Source organism: Gambusia affinis, linkage group LG22 (assembly GCF_019740435.1).
Source record: "Gambusia affinis linkage group LG22, SWU_Gaff_1.0, whole genome shotgun sequence".
Lineage (NCBI taxonomy): Eukaryota > Metazoa > Chordata > Actinopteri > Cyprinodontiformes > Poeciliidae > Gambusia > Gambusia affinis.
In genome coordinates, this window is record NC_057889.1 from 9847808 (window position 1) to 9865388 (window position 17581).

General features: G+C 38.2%; 1 protein-coding gene across 7 annotated transcripts in view; it reads left to right on the forward strand.

Moving 5' to 3' along the window:
* Positions 1–17581, forward strand: part of utrn (utrophin) — a 177879-nt gene that overhangs the window by 39371 nt on the left and 120927 nt on the right. For all 7 annotated transcript variants that reach the window (XM_044105882.1, XM_044105879.1, XM_044105885.1 and 4 more), the window contains 25 exons: positions 92–219; positions 1806–1943; positions 2030–2143; positions 2646–2801; positions 3307–3477; positions 3584–3775; positions 4219–4353; positions 6233–6382; positions 7495–7656; positions 8387–8518; positions 8696–8869; positions 9171–9326; positions 9636–9806; positions 10170–10349; positions 10908–11036; positions 11608–11778; positions 11878–11934; positions 12143–12298; positions 12807–12944; positions 13057–13146; positions 13698–13868; positions 14047–14219; positions 15511–15661; positions 16501–16676; positions 16963–17098. In XM_044105882.1, coding sequence (XP_043961817.1) covers positions 92–219; positions 1806–1943; positions 2030–2143; positions 2646–2801; positions 3307–3477; positions 3584–3775; positions 4219–4353; positions 6233–6382; positions 7495–7656; positions 8387–8518; positions 8696–8869; positions 9171–9326; positions 9636–9806; positions 10170–10349; positions 10908–11036; positions 11608–11778; positions 11878–11934; positions 12143–12298; positions 12807–12944; positions 13057–13146; positions 13698–13868; positions 14047–14219; positions 15511–15661; positions 16501–16676; positions 16963–17098 — 3707 coding nt within the window. The remainder of the gene's footprint in view (positions 1–91; positions 220–1805; positions 1944–2029; positions 2144–2645; positions 2802–3306; positions 3478–3583; positions 3776–4218; positions 4354–6232; positions 6383–7494; positions 7657–8386; positions 8519–8695; positions 8870–9170; positions 9327–9635; positions 9807–10169; positions 10350–10907; positions 11037–11607; positions 11779–11877; positions 11935–12142; positions 12299–12806; positions 12945–13056; positions 13147–13697; positions 13869–14046; positions 14220–15510; positions 15662–16500; positions 16677–16962; positions 17099–17581) is intronic.

A 17581-nucleotide genomic window follows, 5' to 3' on the forward strand; every position in this document is an offset into this window, starting at 1 on the left:
CCTTCTTGCGCAACTTTTAATATCATATCCCAATGTGATGTAATCTATTTGAAACTTAAAGTTACTTTCTTTTTTTTTTTTTTTGGCCCAGCCCTGGCCAGCGTAGAAGCCACCCAGGTGGTTCAGGATGCGGTGGACAGCCTGGAGGCCAGTTTGGCGGCTTTGAAAGACGGAGTCGTAGACGTTCACTCAGCAGAAAGGGCGGTGGAGCGGGCACAGGTAGGTGCTGCTAATAAACAATCAGACTTTCCTGCAGAGCATTTTGCATGCAGTTATCATATCAAAGTGACAGATTAAAAGAAAAGTCCAGAAAAGTAGATATCACTAAGTTCCACCTTTCTATTTGCATGTTTTTTATGGGCATGTGCGATAATTATTGATATTTTGACATGGCAGGAATCTCTAGATCTTAAGCTTTTTGGGGTTTTTTTTCTTTGTGGTTGAGTAACTAGTTTATCAGTGTAGTGTCATCCTGTCTCCCCTGTGGTTTCTACAACACAATAGGCCTTTTTATTTTTATTTTTTTTTTACCAAGCAGTCAATTGCCTTATCACTGCATTAAATTGTGTAAGAGGTAAAGGGGGTGTGTGTGAACATGCCTCGTTTGTGTTTTTGCACAGAAATGGCTGTTTTATAATGAGCATGTTGTTGCATACTGAGCATTTGCCTCCTCCTCCATCTGTCCGTGGAATGTGGCTCAGTCTGCTCTCTTGTTATCGCGGTAGATAGGACGCTGTGCAGGGGAGAGGGGCAGGGAGGTGACACATTCTGGGCTGCGTGCCTGTGCATGAACCGCGTAGCTCCATGTGGAGCCTGCCAGCCTCAACATACAATCCTGTGACAGCATCCCAGAGATCAGTCAGACATTAGTCTAATGAGAGGAGATGACACTGATTGTTACAGCTTTTTGTTTTTATGAGTTCACAATAAAAACAACTCATTGTGAGGCATAATAATACACACATTGCTTCTTTATTATGCCTTTATTAATAAAATGAACCTAATTGTGTGCATATAAATTGTAAGCCATTGATACAAGTGGGTTTGTCATAGTTACTGAAGAATGTGCACATTTGTTTTGCCTGATTTGACCTTTTGGAAAAGACATTTCACAAAGTAGTCTGAGCTGTATTTTGTTGCATGTTGGTCCTTTTATTGTCCTGCTTATCTTTAACAGAGTTCATAGAGTTTAGAGCAACACAAGGTTGATTTCCATTAGTATCTGTCATAATATGTTCTCTTTTACCCCCTTGGCATTCACACAAATCAAATTAGGAAAACATTGCGAACTCCTTTAACTTGGAAAATGACTCGGAGCAAGGTTTCACGGTCTAGAAATGTGGGGAAATAGATTTTTTAGACTTTTCCAGGTTTGGATAAGTATGGAAAAAACAAATGAGTACTGAAAAGTAGTTTTGTTTCAGAATTTATTCCATTTCCCATTATCTAAATGTTATTTTCTTCATTCAGTCATTCCTGTTGCTTACCATGTTCATACATGTTCTGACCTTTCCTTTTGTTGTTATTTCTTCTTCTTTTCTCTTCGGTGCTTACTTATTTCCCATTTTTAATCTTTCATTCTCCCATTCTGGGCCTTATGTCATCCTTCCTGTACTTCCTCCTTCTCTTCCTTACGCTTGAAAGTTGAGCCTGGAAAAGTTTTAAATGCTATGTAAAAAAACTGTAAAAACTCTGTCAAAGCTACAAATGTGTGGTTTTAGAAATGATTCAGAAGTTTCCAAGATGCAGTGTAGCGTTCACACAGCTCTGAGACTTTGTTGAGCCTGACCTTTTGCTGACCACAGAGCCTGTGTTTGGAGATTGAACAAAAACAACAAGCCACTGATCCAGCTGAACTACAAAAATGGAGCCAACTCTCTTCAAAAGCCCGTGAGGAGCACGGCATGCTGCAGTGCATTATGGGCAGCATGAAAGACAATCAGGTAGGTTAACTCTAAGTACCCCAATAATTTTCATCACATTGCTCAATGTTTCTTGATGTCAAAGTTTGTCTACTTGTCGGTTTTAGGTGCGTTTGGAACAAGTGGAGCGCTGGCTGGATGCAGTTCAGGAGCTGCTGTCGAGGGACGCCACAGGGATGGGCGATGCTGAGAATCTACAGGCAGAACTTAATCAGTGCAAGGTATATAAGAAAGAGATTCAGACACTGAACATTTCTTAAACTCGGCATGAGTCGATCAAAATAAAATCCAATTTGTTTCTTTCTTTACATTAACTTTTTTTCTAACCCGACTGCTGAATGGTCATTAATTACTTATACTAGTTTAAGTGATTACAGAGATGAAATTTTAAAGTGTACTTTACATTTTATATTGGCATTTATTGTATTGAGTGTGACTGGCATTACCTATATATTCTCCAGAGATTGTAAGTCCTTGGGGCATCCTAAAGGATTTTTCCATGACTGAAAACTCCGAACGAGTAGCTTTGTTGTATTCTTTTGCTTTGCAGTGCTCTTTTGTAGGACCATAAGTATGAATGGCTTTTCCCAGGATATCTGAGTGAAAAAGCATTTCAAAATGCTGAAATTTGATAATGCTTAAGTTTTCATAATTTGGTGAATCTGTTGATGACTACATGTATTTACATTTTTAAATTGGAACTTTTTTTTCTTTCTGAACTAGGAGTATGTTACTGAGATGGAGCTCATGGAACGTTCATTAATGCAGATGGAAGAAAATGTAATAGCTGTGCAGGCGACTGCAGTCCCAGGACTGGCCCAGTGGGGGCAGGATAAGTTGGACCACTGTCAAGAAAGATGGGCCACTCTCAGTAAACAGGTGACAAAAGCAGTGAATTTCAGTTTAAAAGAGTAATTTAAAAAATATAATTTAGCTAAAAATGCACTTCAAATACAAATTTTGATTTTGATTATTAAGGCTAACACAATTATCAAAATTCCTGTAATTTTTTAATGTAGTTTTATGTCATTATAGAAAATGACATAAAACTAGTAGAGCTGTATTTGCATACTGAACATTGTACCCTTCATGTGGGGGTGTCGGTGAAGGGGGGTGTCACCGACACCCCTCACATGAAGGGTAAACCACATCAGGTAATTTTTTACGGAGTGCTGTATGCAAGGAAATAATGAAAAGTTAAGTGTAAGGAAAAATGTGAGTGGAAAAAAATGTGCAAATAGCCTAACCACAACCTTGAGAGGATTAGAAGCAGAACCAAAAAAATTTGGGTTCAAATCTATTAATTGTGATGCATAGTTTAAATGTGCTTAACAAAGATTTCTGGTTTTTATTTTGAAAATTTGTCGAATATGTTCCCATGCAGCTCTTGAGTCATCAGGAGCATGTGGCTGAGAACCACGAGAAGCAACTGAACCTGAAGAAAGACCTGGCAGAGATGCAGGAGTGGATGGCCCAGGTTGACGAAGAGTTTCTAATGAGAGACTTTGAGTATAAAAGTCCTGAGGACTTGGAGGTGTCACTGGAGGAGATGAAGGTACGGGTGAAAAGAAAAAAAAGTCAGGAAATCATCACATTTGTATTTGTTGCGAAACTGTTTCAGCTTTTGGATCTATGTATTTACATGAAATCTTTAATTAAAGCGTGCTAAAGAGGATGTGCTACAGAAAGAAGTGAAAGTGAAAATCCTGAAGGACAGCATCAACCTGCTGGTGTCCCGAACATCGCACCCTGCTGGAGGCTCCGGACAGGAGCTGACCTCTGAATTAGATGGAGTGCTAGCGAATTACCACAAGCTCTGTGACCGCCTCAAGAGCAAATGTCACACACTGGAGGTAACTTTTGAATGATTGGAACGACCTTCTGAGTCTATAAAGTAAACCAAAAGTTGCATGTTAGAAGTATGGGACCACAACAGCATCATTATTTATAAATGTATGACTAAAAGCTTTGCTCCAGTCCAAAACTTGTGTTCATTTTTAAAACGGCTAAATCTCAATTATTTATGCAACAGTGGGCTAATTTAATGTTGGTTAGCTCAGTATTGGAATGACACACAGTTTTATACGATTAGTCATTGCTTTGGCTTTATTTCCTTAATTTACATGCAAGGGACAAGAAAAGCATGAAGATGAGGGTAACGATGGAGGATTTTAGATTTTATCGCAGCGTTTTTGATCGTCTGCGTTGAAATTCATGTATAGTTGAGTTGTGAGTCATTTAATTTTGATTTATGTATTCTTCCCGTTATGAATTTGATCATGCATGCACTTTGTAGGAGGTTTGGTCTTGTTGGATGGAGCTGCTTCAGTACCTGGACATGGAGCAGGGCTGGCTCAACACTGTAGAGGAGAAACTTCAAGCTACTGAGAATGTACCAGAGAGCACCGAGACGGTCACTGAAGCTCTGGAGGTACACAAGCGCTCAATTATATGTCGTCTCATTAAATTTTTCCAGAATTTACTCAATTAGATTAAAGGATCCTCATGTGCAAAATAACCAGGACAGACACATTTTTTTCATTTCACATGGTAAATCATTTATGTAATCGCAGAATATCCAACTAATGTGGCAAATTCATAAAAAAAAATTATTCTGCATGGCTGTGAGCTTTACTATGAGAAAATAAATTCTAACAAATGGAGATAATGGACATCCTCACTAATTGCGTAAAAACAGCTACTTCATAAATATGGAATTCATAATAATTTAATTAGACTTGAATGTTTTTGCATATGATTTGCATTTTCCTGAATGTAGAAATGGTGTGTTAAAAACTTGACTTTTACACCATTATTCATTAGTTTGTTAAATTAAACTCACTAACATGAATTCATTATTTTCTATATGGCCTTACCAGCTTTTAAATATAAGGTCAACAAATGTTCTGCTATTCTTTATGTAAATACTTCATTTCAGTGAGGATTATGGGAATTTTTATATGTGGTGAAGAACTTTTCAGTACGTTTTGATCCAACCACTAGAGAAACTTGTGGGCTATAAAATATAACATCAATGCTTGAAAAGATTGGCAGCCGTCTTTAATCTTTTAACTTCAGACTATTTGATGAATGGATTGTTTAGTGCAGCCTCTGAGCTCTGCCAATTTCAGTTGCAGATAAATCTCAGCACAAAAGAAGTGCAACTTCTTTGAGTCTCTGGAAGTAGATGAAAGCTGCCTGAGATCTGAGAGTGAGCAGTTCAGCTCATCTTCTTTGGTTGAAAACAGAAAATTATCACCAAAATTTATTTTGCAACAATTCTCATTTTAATTGGCTTTTATGCTAATTCACAAAATAATTAAACTTTTTATTTCACTAAAAATCTATAATTCTTCTGTAAATAAAATGTTGGAACTTTCGTTTTTATTAATGAACATTTATAATAATTGAAACTAAAGTAATGAAATTGTGTATTAGAATTTAGCCTCAGTAAAAAAATTGCTACACTAAATTATTTTAAGCCTAATATTCATATTGTATAAAAAGTTGCCTTTCAGGGACAAATAATTTCATTATAGGCCAAATTAAACATTAATAACCTTGTTTGTCTTTGATTTGCCTTCCAAATTTCTTTTGGTTTGACTTGCTCTGCTGCTATATCTGTAAACTGCCTGCAGCCTGTCTGTCAAAATCACTTTCATCACTGCGCTGCTTCTGTAGCATCACGTTGTGATGAAATAAATTGAAGGCCCTTGAAGTCAATGTTTCCCCTTCTTGTCCATGCCCTTCTCATCAAATGTTTAAGGCTAATTTTTGTCCTTACTTTCTTTCTCTCCTCCCTACAAGTCTGCTTGTCTTTCCTGCTGTTTCTCTCTGTGCCTGTTGAAGTCTGAGTTTTTTAATTAGACCATCCCGATGCAGTGGGAGGAGGCTGTCACTCTGTCCGTTACCTCCGGGAAGGAAAAGCACATTTAATGAACCTACATAAACAATGTTGGATCCAAACATGTGTTGTCGTTCAAGAAGCTCCTTCTGTTGCTCATGTCTTTTTTCTCCATCTATTATTTTAGGTTTTTTTTTTTTTGCTTCTATCTGACACACCCAACCCAGCACCTTTTGCATCTTCATCTGTTTTTCTTTTGCTTTTATTGTTCTTTTTCCATCTGTCCCTGGATTTCATCTGTCTTTTTGGTGTTCCTAAATGATCAGCGACAAGCTTAGGTCTGTTTTTACGTGACGTTTTGTTTTCTTTGGCAAATTTTTGGAACCATAAAGGAACTTCTGCAGTTTGTCTTCATGATTAAATGTATATGTGCGGATTTTCTTCTGCCTCTCCAACTACCCAACAGTCTTTGGAGAGCGTGCTGCGCCACCCCGGAGACAACCGGACGCAGATCAGAGAGCTGGGTCAGACGCTGATAGACGGGGGAATACTTGATGAACTAATCAGTGAAAAGCTTGAGGCCTTCAACTCCCGCTACGATCAGCTCAACCATCAGGTTGGGACTTTTCTCTCTTTGTGCATCAGTGTTCATGTTTTATTTCCAGGTAACTTGTTTAGATTCTTTTTTTGTCAGCTTTGCAGTCATATGTATAAAAAGTCTTTTCCAGAAACATCTTTACTCATGCATGGAAGTTTTATATGCGCAACATGTAATTGGATCTCAGGAAATATTATGCGGAACTTAATTTATTTCAGTGTTAAAATTCCAAAAATGGAAACTCAGATTATGTAGGTCTGTTGTACAAAGTGATATCTTAGACATTTATTTTTTGTTAATTTGGATAATAATTTAAAGATTAAATTTCTTCAAAAAAATAAAATATTACTTGGGACCAATTTAAAAGAAAATAGTTTTAATACTGACATAATTCAGGCTTCTTTAATAGCTTATATGCGTTCATAGAAGTATTCTGTTTTTAGTACACATAACCAGTTGGTTTTTTATTATTCTTCCCTCAATTAGCTGACTATTTATGAATTTATTTTTCTTATTTTTAGTTTGTTTATTAAGCCTTACAGTTAAAACTAAATTTAAGAAGTACACAGAAGATAAACAGTTAAATTCAAATTGTTTATATAATTCCAATTTACAACAATTGTTGCCTCTAGACATTACAACCCCCCCCAAATTTACATGCCTAAATATATACTCAGTTGAATCCAGTCATACAGAGTTAAATAGGTAATATTTTGAGAAATATGTCAGATTCTGCTGAAAACCTGGCATCCAGAAGATTGTAGCTGTGCTGTGTTAATTATGCACAGTCTCAAAACTCTGAGTAATAAGTGGCAGGAGCTGCTGTTATTAAAACATTGCCATCATCTCTCATGCATCCATGCTTTCAAAAAACTTATTTGAACCTTCCAGTCTGCGTTGTTTCAGTTATTTTTACAACCAAAAAAAATCATTAAATATTAAAATGTTTCAGGTTTGTCCCAAGACTTAGCCCTTCACTTTTGAATGTTATACCAACCGCTACATCACCTGTTAATTAAACTTTTCTGGAGGTAATTTGCACATGCTTTGAGTGGAACTGAGTAAATTAAATTAAGGGTCCTGATAGACAGATTTTAAAGCCCTGACCTGCTGTTTGTGTCGTTATCTAGGCAGTGAACCGGCAGATTGGCCTGGAGCAGCAGCTGCAGACACTAAAGGAGAACGAACAGGCGCTCCAAACACTGCAGGAGTCCCTGAACCAGCTGGACCACACACTAACGTCCTACCTCACTGATCGTGTAGATGCTTTCCAGCTCCCCCTGGAGGCACAGGTATACTAGCTACACGTTATAAGCTGCTGGAAATGAGTTTGCTTGAAGAGCTCACTTCTGTTTATAGGCTCAAGAAGTTAAGATCCGTGTTCCCACAGAGTACAAAATTTGATTAAGAGTATTTTCCAGGCCAGGATAATTATTAAAAACAAAAGAAGAGAATCAAATAAAAAGAGCATTTTCAGACTTTATTCCTCATTTCATTATTTATATGCTGTTCTTCTTTACCTCTTTCCTTTTGTCCTTTCTTTCCTAGTATATTTCCTACCGTCATCCCTTACCCACTTCCCCCTTGTTGTTTCTTTCCTTAATTTCTTTGTGTTTCACTCTTTTTTTCCTCCTATTGTTCTTCCTTCCTTCTTTCTCAAATGGTTCCTTCAGTCCTCATGTCCCTGATTGTTTCCTATTTGTCCCCTTACTTCTTTCCTTACTTGTGATGTTCCTTCTTCCTTTCTTCTTTTTACAGTTCTTTTTTTGCTTTCCTCCCCACCTCCTTCCTTTTATCATCATCGTCTGTTCTTTTTCTTCCTTATATCATTCCCGTTTTTTTTTTCCCCCCATGTCTCTGACATTCCTCCCTTCTTTGTCTAATAACCTATCAGATAAATTGTTGTCTTTTCTAAGAGTTAACCACTAAGACTTGAAAAATTGATCAATTAAATTAAGGGACGTGTAGTTACTAGAAACTTGCATATGTTTCACACCTGCTTAGTTGTTGCTCTTCTTGCAGACCATCGGTGCAGAGATTGCCGCTCATGAACTCACAGTAGAAGAGATGAAGCGAAGGAATGTGACCAACTTGCCTTCTCCCACCGCTGAGGGAAAACCGGCCCGTGGTGCGACCATGTTGGACCAGCTACAGGTAACACTGACTCCTACTGGACGATGCTGGTAACTGTTCCTCCTGTTACCTTCTGTTGTTTCAGTGTCCAAAGTTAATAAGTCAAAAGATATTTCTTTCTTTAATTTTTTTATGTTTATAGTGATAAAAGGCAATAGAAATGTGTGACTTTGCTGACATTTGGTTTGATGACTGCAGAGGAAACTGAGAGAGATCTCCACGAAGTACCAGCTGTTCCAGAAGCCGGCCAATTTTGAGCAGCGCATGTTGGACTGTAAGCAAGTTCTGGATGGTGCTAAAGCTGAGCTACCTATTCTGGATGTTAAAGATGTGGAACCTGAAATAATTCAGTCCCACCTCAGTGGTTGCATGGTGAGGAATTTGAGCTTTTCCTGTAAGCACTGTAGTTCAGCTATTTAGTTTTTTCCAAGAAAGTAGTATTTTGTACTCATTTTGAACATATAGCAAATGTTAAAGTAATTGCAGTAATACATGTTTGAGGATGTATGTAGAATTTTGACCTGATGTGGATCACATAAAATCCACATTAAATATTAAATTATTGCAAGTACAAAATTAATATGACTTTCCTGTTTATTCATGAGTGTGTGACCTTACCTGTAGGCACTTCATTCTTAATAAAAATGTGTTGTTTGCTTTTTCTGCTTTGTAGAAGCTGTATAAGTTGCTGAGCGAGGTGAAGCTGGAGGTGGAGACTGTGATAAAAACAGGTCGTCAGATTGTGCAGAAACAGCAGACAGAAAATCCCAAAGCCATGGATGAACAGCTTACTGCTCTAAAACTGCTCTACAATGACCTGGGGGCTCAGGTAATTTAAAGACATCTTGTTTTGCAGCAAAGAGCTGCTGCAAAACAACAATGTCACCAAATTAGGATTTGGTGACATTCATGGTTTCTGTATAATCTTGAAAAGTGTGAAATTAGATTTTTGAGCCTTCTTTCCATCTAGTTTCAACCCACATATTTCCCTCTGTGGACTTTTTATATACTTTATATTTGGGAGCAACATGAAGGACTGAGAACCCTGAAATGTTTAGTCTGAAAATGTCTGGAGCTTAATGGAAAACATGTTGTAACCCTGCAGATGGTTCATATCGTCCTGTCTTTGTCTTCACAGGTAACAGAGGGCAAACAGGACCTGGAAAAAGCCCTGTCTCTGTCTCAGAAGTTTGATAAAGAGAGCGCTGCCCTGCAGGAATGGCTGAGCACTACTGAAGCTCAGCTCCAGCAGAAGAACAGCAGTGGAGACATGCCAGCTGACATCGAGGCCGAGATTAGATGGGCTAATGTTAGTAGGCGTTTGTTAAAAGCTTACATTACCCTAGACTTTTTATAAGCTCTGTGGTCACATTTATTTCAAGCTGTGAAGAATTTTCTAAGTATGTGTAAAGCAAAAAAAAAACAAACCACACAAGTAGATATCTGTCTCACCAGAAGATGGTGCACAAAAACTGTTTAAATGAGAGTCATGCATCATTTCTCCTAACTTTCCAGTTGCTTTTTTTTTAAGTTATGCAGTTTATCTGCACATTTTTCTACCGATTCTTATTTTCTGGTTTATTTTAGGATGTTAAAGTCAGATTGTTTAACTGTTGCTGTTGTCATCTGAGCTGCCTGATATATAAGCACCTTAAATGTGCCATTCAATCAGGGCCTGCTGAAGGAGTCGGAGCATCGGAAAGAGGAGCTTTCCAGCCTTACGGAGATCAGTGCAGGTCTGCAGACGTTGGTGGAGGGTAGCGAGGCTCAGCTGGAGGGCAAACTCTGCAGTCTGAACGAAGCATGGGGCCAAGTTCGCACCTGGACCGAAGACTGGCTGAGTGCTGTTCTGGTTAGAGCAAATGTTGCATACAATGGGAATAAATAAATAACACGCAGCATATGTTTATTTACTTAAGGTTGTCAGAGTAAGCAGAATATTCCACTTGATTAATGTTGTATAAGAACACGCCTCAGCTTTTCTCACCATAAGTTAAGTAGAACAGAAAAAAGCTACTTTTAAATGAAAAGATATCCAAGAGAACTTTTAGCATAAAGTTTGTGATTTTATAACTTATGTCTAATGTAATGTATTTAATATCAAAGTTTAGATTGTTTTTAACATTGACAGTAATACAGTTTTTTAACGTCAAGATGCACTACCTTATTATTCATGAACATTTTGCAACCAGAATGAAAAAATTCTTCAGCATGCTGTTTAGAAAACCACAGAAACTAGGAAAAGAAATGAAAATGGATTACAAATTAATAAAACTATTAGATGCTAGTTGTCACTACATTACTGAACATCTTTTTGTGTAATCAAGGTTTCAATTTGTAAACAATATCCAAGTGAGTTGTTTTGTGTCTGTCTGTCTGTGTGTGTATGTGTGTGTGTGTGTGTGTGCAGAGTCACGAGAATGAGGTGGAGATCTTCGATGAGAACTTGGCTCATATCAGCACCTGGCTCTACCAGACCCAGATCCACCTGGATGAGGCCGAGCGGATGCCTCCAGCTGAGAGAGAAAAAATGCTGAAGGTAAAAAGCAAAAGATAATAACTGCAATTTAATTATGACACACCAGTACATGTGGTGTGCAATGATCCTGATATGTAGAAATGGTGCACAACACGTCAAACACACTTGAAAAAGTTAATTTCACATCTTTTTTATTTTTCACTAAAATTCTTATTCTTTAATTTTAGAGTCATAAAGCCATTTAAGATGACAGATTTATTCCTTTAAAAGCTTAAAAGCATAAGATTTAAAATTAATTACTTAAACTTATTAGCCCTGTATGCTTTATGCGCTTTATTAAAATCAGTCATAAGTTGATTTTACTACAGAAGTTTTGCTAATTTTCCGATCTGCCAGTTTTATCGAGCTCTGACCTGCCACTAGAGATTTTAGTAGATTCAGATTTTTCTTTAAGTCCCCAAAATAATACCTATCAAAGTATTCACACTGGTGGTGTGATCTAATGAAAATGTACTTAATTTTGATTAATTAAAAATAATATTTGAAAGATTGGGGGGGGGGAGCAGTTTCATGTTTTACCGTTAAATTGTATCATGAAAAGATGACAAGCTGCCTCTTGATCGGTTTTCAGAGCATGCTGGAGCAGCTGGACGAGATCAGTCTGCGTGTGGACAATGTGAGGGACCAAGCAGTCATCCTGATGACGAGCAGGGGGCCAGCATGTCGAGATGTTGTTGAGCCCAAGCTGGCAGAGTTGAACTGTAACTTTGATAAAGTTTCCCAACACATAAAATCTACCCAGGTACAAGAGCATGTAATGTGTTTCCTGAAAGATGTAACTTAAAATGAAAAACGGTCTTGTTCAACCATTTTTCATTTTAAATTTTCCTCTGATGAGCAGATGATGACCAGCCTGGAGTCAGGAAATTTTGAAATAAATCAACAGATACCTCAGGAGGTACGTACATCTTTAATTACAACTTGGCTTTAATGTTTTGAATCTGAATCATTGGCTAATGTCTTATTTATTCCATGCATACTAAAAATTAGCAGAAGCATTTAACACGACACGGCTTCTCTTTTTGAGGATGCGGTCAGATAATTGCGCCTGTGTTTGAAGCTCAGACTGACTTGCCCTCGGGTTTGTTTTTGTTCTTTTTAATCAGGTCACTCACAGTCAGGGGAGCCAAGAAGAAAGTCAGACTCAGCTTGCTCAGACTGTGTTCCCAATTGAGATAAAGGACCTTCAGGCAGAGCTGCAGGACAAGTTGAGGACTCTGCATGAGGAGCAGGACCAAGTAAACATCCTTGATCATAATAAGGTACTCAAGGTTAATGGGAATGATTTAATTTTTAAATCTTTGTAAGCAAAAGGGGTTTAATAACTTGCACCATAATAATGACAACGTATTTCCCTCTGTCTGGTTGGAGATTCTTTAGCTTCTCTAGTTTTCTTGTGGATCTTGAGCGGAAAGGCATGTTGACCTCAGTCATTCTCTCTATTATTTTTGTGAGATGTGCAAAAAACAAATAACCTGCACTACAGGCTATATGCAGTAAAGCTGATAAGGACAGCTTTGATTGGGAACTTCAAGGTTTAACGAGTTTGGAATCAATCTGTGCTATCAAGTTTTATGACCGTAAACACACCAGCTGGGAAAATAAAATCAGACCAGTCTGACACGAGGTCATTGTCCTATTCAGGAAGTTGTTTGTTTTCCAGTCTACACCCTGTACTGCCTGTCTATGTGGATACATATATAGCAAGCCAAGAAAAACAAAAAACTAAATTAAATAATTTGACCTCTATCTTTGTTTTTCCTACACCAGATGGACGAGGAGAAGGCCAACGTTGAGGACTTGCTGAGAAGAGGAGAAGAGCTGCTGCAGCAAACTTCAGACGAAGCTCAGAAGGAAGAGTTGAGAATAATGCTGCTTAGGCTGGAGAGCCAACATTCTGCTCGCAGGGTGAGACAAATAAACACTTCACGTCTTTAATTCTAGTCATGTAAAATTTATTCTGCCATTTAATTAAAAATGTCTGCACACTGTTTATCTTGCTTGTTTCTGCCCGTTTTAGGACCTTCTTAAAAATAGGCAGGTTACAATCTCTGAGGTGTCATCATCTTCCCTGATCTTTGGAGATCAGACATCAGAGTTTACTGCTGAGGTAAGTGGCATGGATACAGTGCTATATATGTTTGCAACAGGCCTGAGCTAATCACTTGTCAAGGTACAAAAGGTTGCTGCTTTTGCAGCAAAATGTGGAAACTAGGTTGTTGGAGTTATGCTGTATTTTCACCAGCAGTCATCTTCAAAAGTGGCTGCTGACCCCAAAGATGGAATTAAATTTTTCCTATTCATCTCTAGTATGGAAAATGTGGATGTTGCATCAAGTGCTGAACATTATCTCACACCACGCTTTTTATCTCCAGGTTGCATGGTAGAGCATTTTCAGATTGAGTTAGCTTTAGCTGGGCTTTACTAATCAAGCGATTCATCTCTTTTACAAGATTTATCCTTTGGATTACAACAAAATGAAGGAGCAAATTCCCCATTGAGAAAATTCATCTGGGTCCCTTTTTCTATGCCATCCTGGGCAACCGCCCATGTTAAAAGTTGCCTCTGGATGTTGTTTTACTCCTAATTACAATGATGAGTATTAGTAATTAGTAATCAATGCTGATTACTTTTAATTACGTCTACTCCTTTCCAATAAAGGAGATGTCTGCAGCAGGTCACAGCAGAGCTCAGACACTCACTCCTTCTGACTACCTGTTGGAGATCAACAAAGTTCTTCTAGCCATGGCCGACAATGAGTTGCTCCTGAACTCCTCTGAGCTTAATGGGGGGTTTTATGAAGACTTTTCAAGTCAGGAGGACACATTGAAGGTAGGCTTTATTCCTAAATATATCCACCTACATCAGCAAATTTGGTCTGTTGCATAAAATCCCAACCACCTGCATGGATGACTTTAAACTGGACTTAACTGGTGTCGAGTGATAATCTACTGGATTTGCTAAATGCTTTCATTGTTTCCTCATGTATTCTTGCATATTTGTGTTCCAGACTATTAAAGATAATTTGGAGCTTCTGGGCGAGCAGATACATGGGATCCATGAGCGACAGCCTGAAGCGATGCGAGACGCTTCCCCGGATGAAGTGGCTCAAATAGGAGACAACCTAACACAGCTCAACGCAGAGTGGGACCGCCTCAATCGCATGTACACTCAGCGCAAAGGGTATGTTAAACTTCATATATTGACAAAAATATGCTGAAGAAAAACAAAGGGAGTTGATTTTCCAGATGCGTGTGAATCGCTGTCTCGGGGCTTCTGTTGAAATCTGCAGGGACCTGGAAGACCAGCTGTCCACTGATAAATATAGCAGAATATGATCCAGCACACACTCACTGACCTTCATTCATTACGCAGCAGTTGCTTGGGAATAAGCAATCTCATGCCTATTCACATTTTCATTCCCACAAGTAAACAGGCAGACAGTGGGTGACATTGACCACCATCGACCTAATTTTTTGAACGTAAGCAGTCTTTGTTTGCAGAGTGTAGTGGGTGCAAAGACGTAAGTAAGCAAGGGAGAAAATGTTCAGATTGCAGGCAAACACTGAAGCGTGCACAAAACCTCTGGGCATCACTGTTGATCAGAAGAATGGAGCTTATTTTGAAAAACAGCTCATCAAAAACTAATTTCCTCAACTTCTCTTTCTCATCACTTCTGCTCCTGTTCAAAGAGATGCTGCAAGATGAGCAGTGTGATAAAGCCCAGGTTTTTCTTTTTTTCCAGTAATCGTCCTTCTGGTCTATATTTCAACATTTAGCAACACTGCTGTGAGCTTTTTGCTGGTTTCAGGGCTTCTTGAGTGTAATAAATTTCTTTAATAGAAATCAAATAATCTGTTTTCCGATGGGTGAACAAGATTTAATTCTTGGAGGGTATTATAATTTTACAGACTCATGGGAAGCTGTGAAACCTGAAAAGCTAACAAAATGTAGGGGTGATAATTGAAAAGCGGAAAATATTAATCAGAAAATGAAAAAATTCCCACTTTTTCCCACCAGCTAAAGGCTTAAATTTAACCTTTTGTGAAGACAAGTGTTTTTTTGTTGTTTTGTTTTTTAGTGAGGGACTGTTTACTTCTATATGATATAATTATATGTGGTGAAACCACCATGTTATTATGTTATTATGTGTTTCTGTTCCATTGTTTTAAGAGACAGTAATAAACGAGTCACTTAAAGAAACTTTCTGAACAGAATCAATGCAAGGATGACTGCTGGGGATTAATCGTAGCAAGCTGGGAGAAAAAAAAAATGGATTATGCAAACCGGGAGTATTACCAGAATAATTTTGTTGAATTTTCTGTCTGGAAGTGTCATTCTTGTTCTTTTGGGCTTAAATTTGCACAAAACTGTTGTCATTTTTACTTTAATTCCACAGGAGTCCATCTTGCTAATGCTGTGCTACTCCTAATACTGAGGATAACAAGGCTCTGTCTCTTATTTTGGCTTATAGGAATTTTGACCGTGCCATTGAGGAGTGGGGGCGGTTTCACTGTGACTTGAAGGATATGAGTCATTGGCTGACTGAAACTGAGATCCTGCTGTCCGAAAGCGTCGGCCCTGATGGACAGCTCGATCTTGAATATGCACGGCAACACCAGGAGGTTTATGACTTGTTCTATGTATTTTTCAAATGTGGGGAATTTCTTCCATCCAGGAAACAGAATTTTTAATTGTCTTTGTGTATTTATTACTTTTAATAAAGATTGCTTTGATAATATCTAAACGTTTACACGAGAAGTGCAATACACACTCTGAGCCAGTTTCTAAGTTCAAAGCAGGACAATTGAATTCCCAGAATGGGAATATAATATGTTTGAGATAAAGACAACTTGATATTTTATATTAAACAGATGATAATTGCATTTCTTTCCCTAAGGGAAAAACCAGATTCCACCCTGAACTTCATAAAATCACTTTATGTCTGTTTATTATGCAGAGCAGAAATGAGAAAAGCCAAGAATATGTTGAGAAAGGACCTTTAATTTGACTTTGTTTGATCACTTAAGTGCTATTTTCATTTCTGCTAGAAATTAAATCCTCTGAAGCCGCAGCGTTATCGCTGGCGGCACCTCCACCTCTACTGCCTTTATCGGTGAGATTTGCAGCACTTGAGCTGTGCTCAGTCCTTCTGGATTCTTTATATATTTTAACAGCTACTGACGATGAGGAGGATCAGGAGGAAAGGAAGTGAAATATCTTGACAGCTGACTCACTGTACAATCACTCAGCTTAGTTTATGGGTCTGTCTTGGATCGTTAAATCTGTTCAGGTGAAAGGTAGGGATTTGGCAGCTCAAATCTGAACTCGCTTCAAATCATGCCAACATGTCGATTACAGATTAACTTTGAAATATGTACTTGAACTCAGGATTTAGTATGAGCTTCAGAAGATTACTCTGTTTCAATGAAACTTCATTCTCTTTGTCTATTTCTTTTCTAAGGAGCTGGAAGAAAGACTTTCCAGTCATCAGCCAATCCTTACTGGACTGACTCGCACTGGGGAGCAGATAATTGGGCAGCTTTCATCTCCAGATGGCCCTCTACTGGAAGAAAAGCTAGAAACTCTGGTGCAGCGCTGGAGAGCCGTCACACGTCAGGTCTTAGACAGACAGCGCAGGTATGCACAGAAAAGAAGGGTGCAGTGCAAAATAAACAGGATGTAGTGACATTTACAAATCACTCAACATTGTGACTTTAATGTGCAATAAAATCCAGCTTCATGCTCAGGGTTCATTATGAGGCAACTGTTTCAGTCTTTGTTGCAGGCCAATGCTATCACTGTTGGCACCGTTCTTGTGTTTTTTTTTTTTTTTTTTGATAAATCATGCCACCTGGAGGAAGTATATATCCTATTATGGATGAATAGTAATGTACTGCATGCTTGCATGTGTGTGTATGTGTAGGCTGACTGGAGAGGATCCAGCTGTGTTAGACCTGGTGAGAAGATATGAGCATCTAGCTGTGTGGCTGGAGGAGGCGGAAAACGCTGCTAGCTCCCTGCCAGTCTCAGCCACTGATGAAAACCTGAAAGAGCTTAAGGTACAGTTATTCCACACACGTCGGAGACTTTTAAAAAATTTTGTGGCTTTGCAACCCAAAACTATTTTGAAATGATGATGATTGGATGTGAAGGTGAATGGAGCTAAATAAAGAGTAATTATGAAAGAGAAACTGTTGGCGAATGTGGCAGTTTCCAAATGTGGATCATAAATCTAAATTCAATTGAAAATCTGGGACAAAACTTGGAAATGCATGTTCAAGAATGATACATATATTCAAGGTTTAACTTCTGTGTTTGGAAAGTTGAGTATATTGGAGGTATGTCTATGCATGTGCAAAGAGGGAAAAGAAAACCCCCAAAACCTTGCTGGTGATTTGAAGCTAAATTTAGTTCTGGACATCATCAGATCAGTTTTGAAGCCCAATATTCCTTACATCCACTTCACAATTTTGTGCTGCTTTATTTTAGGCTTTCACATTAAACCCCAATAAAATGCACTAAAGTTTTTGGTCAAAAGCTGA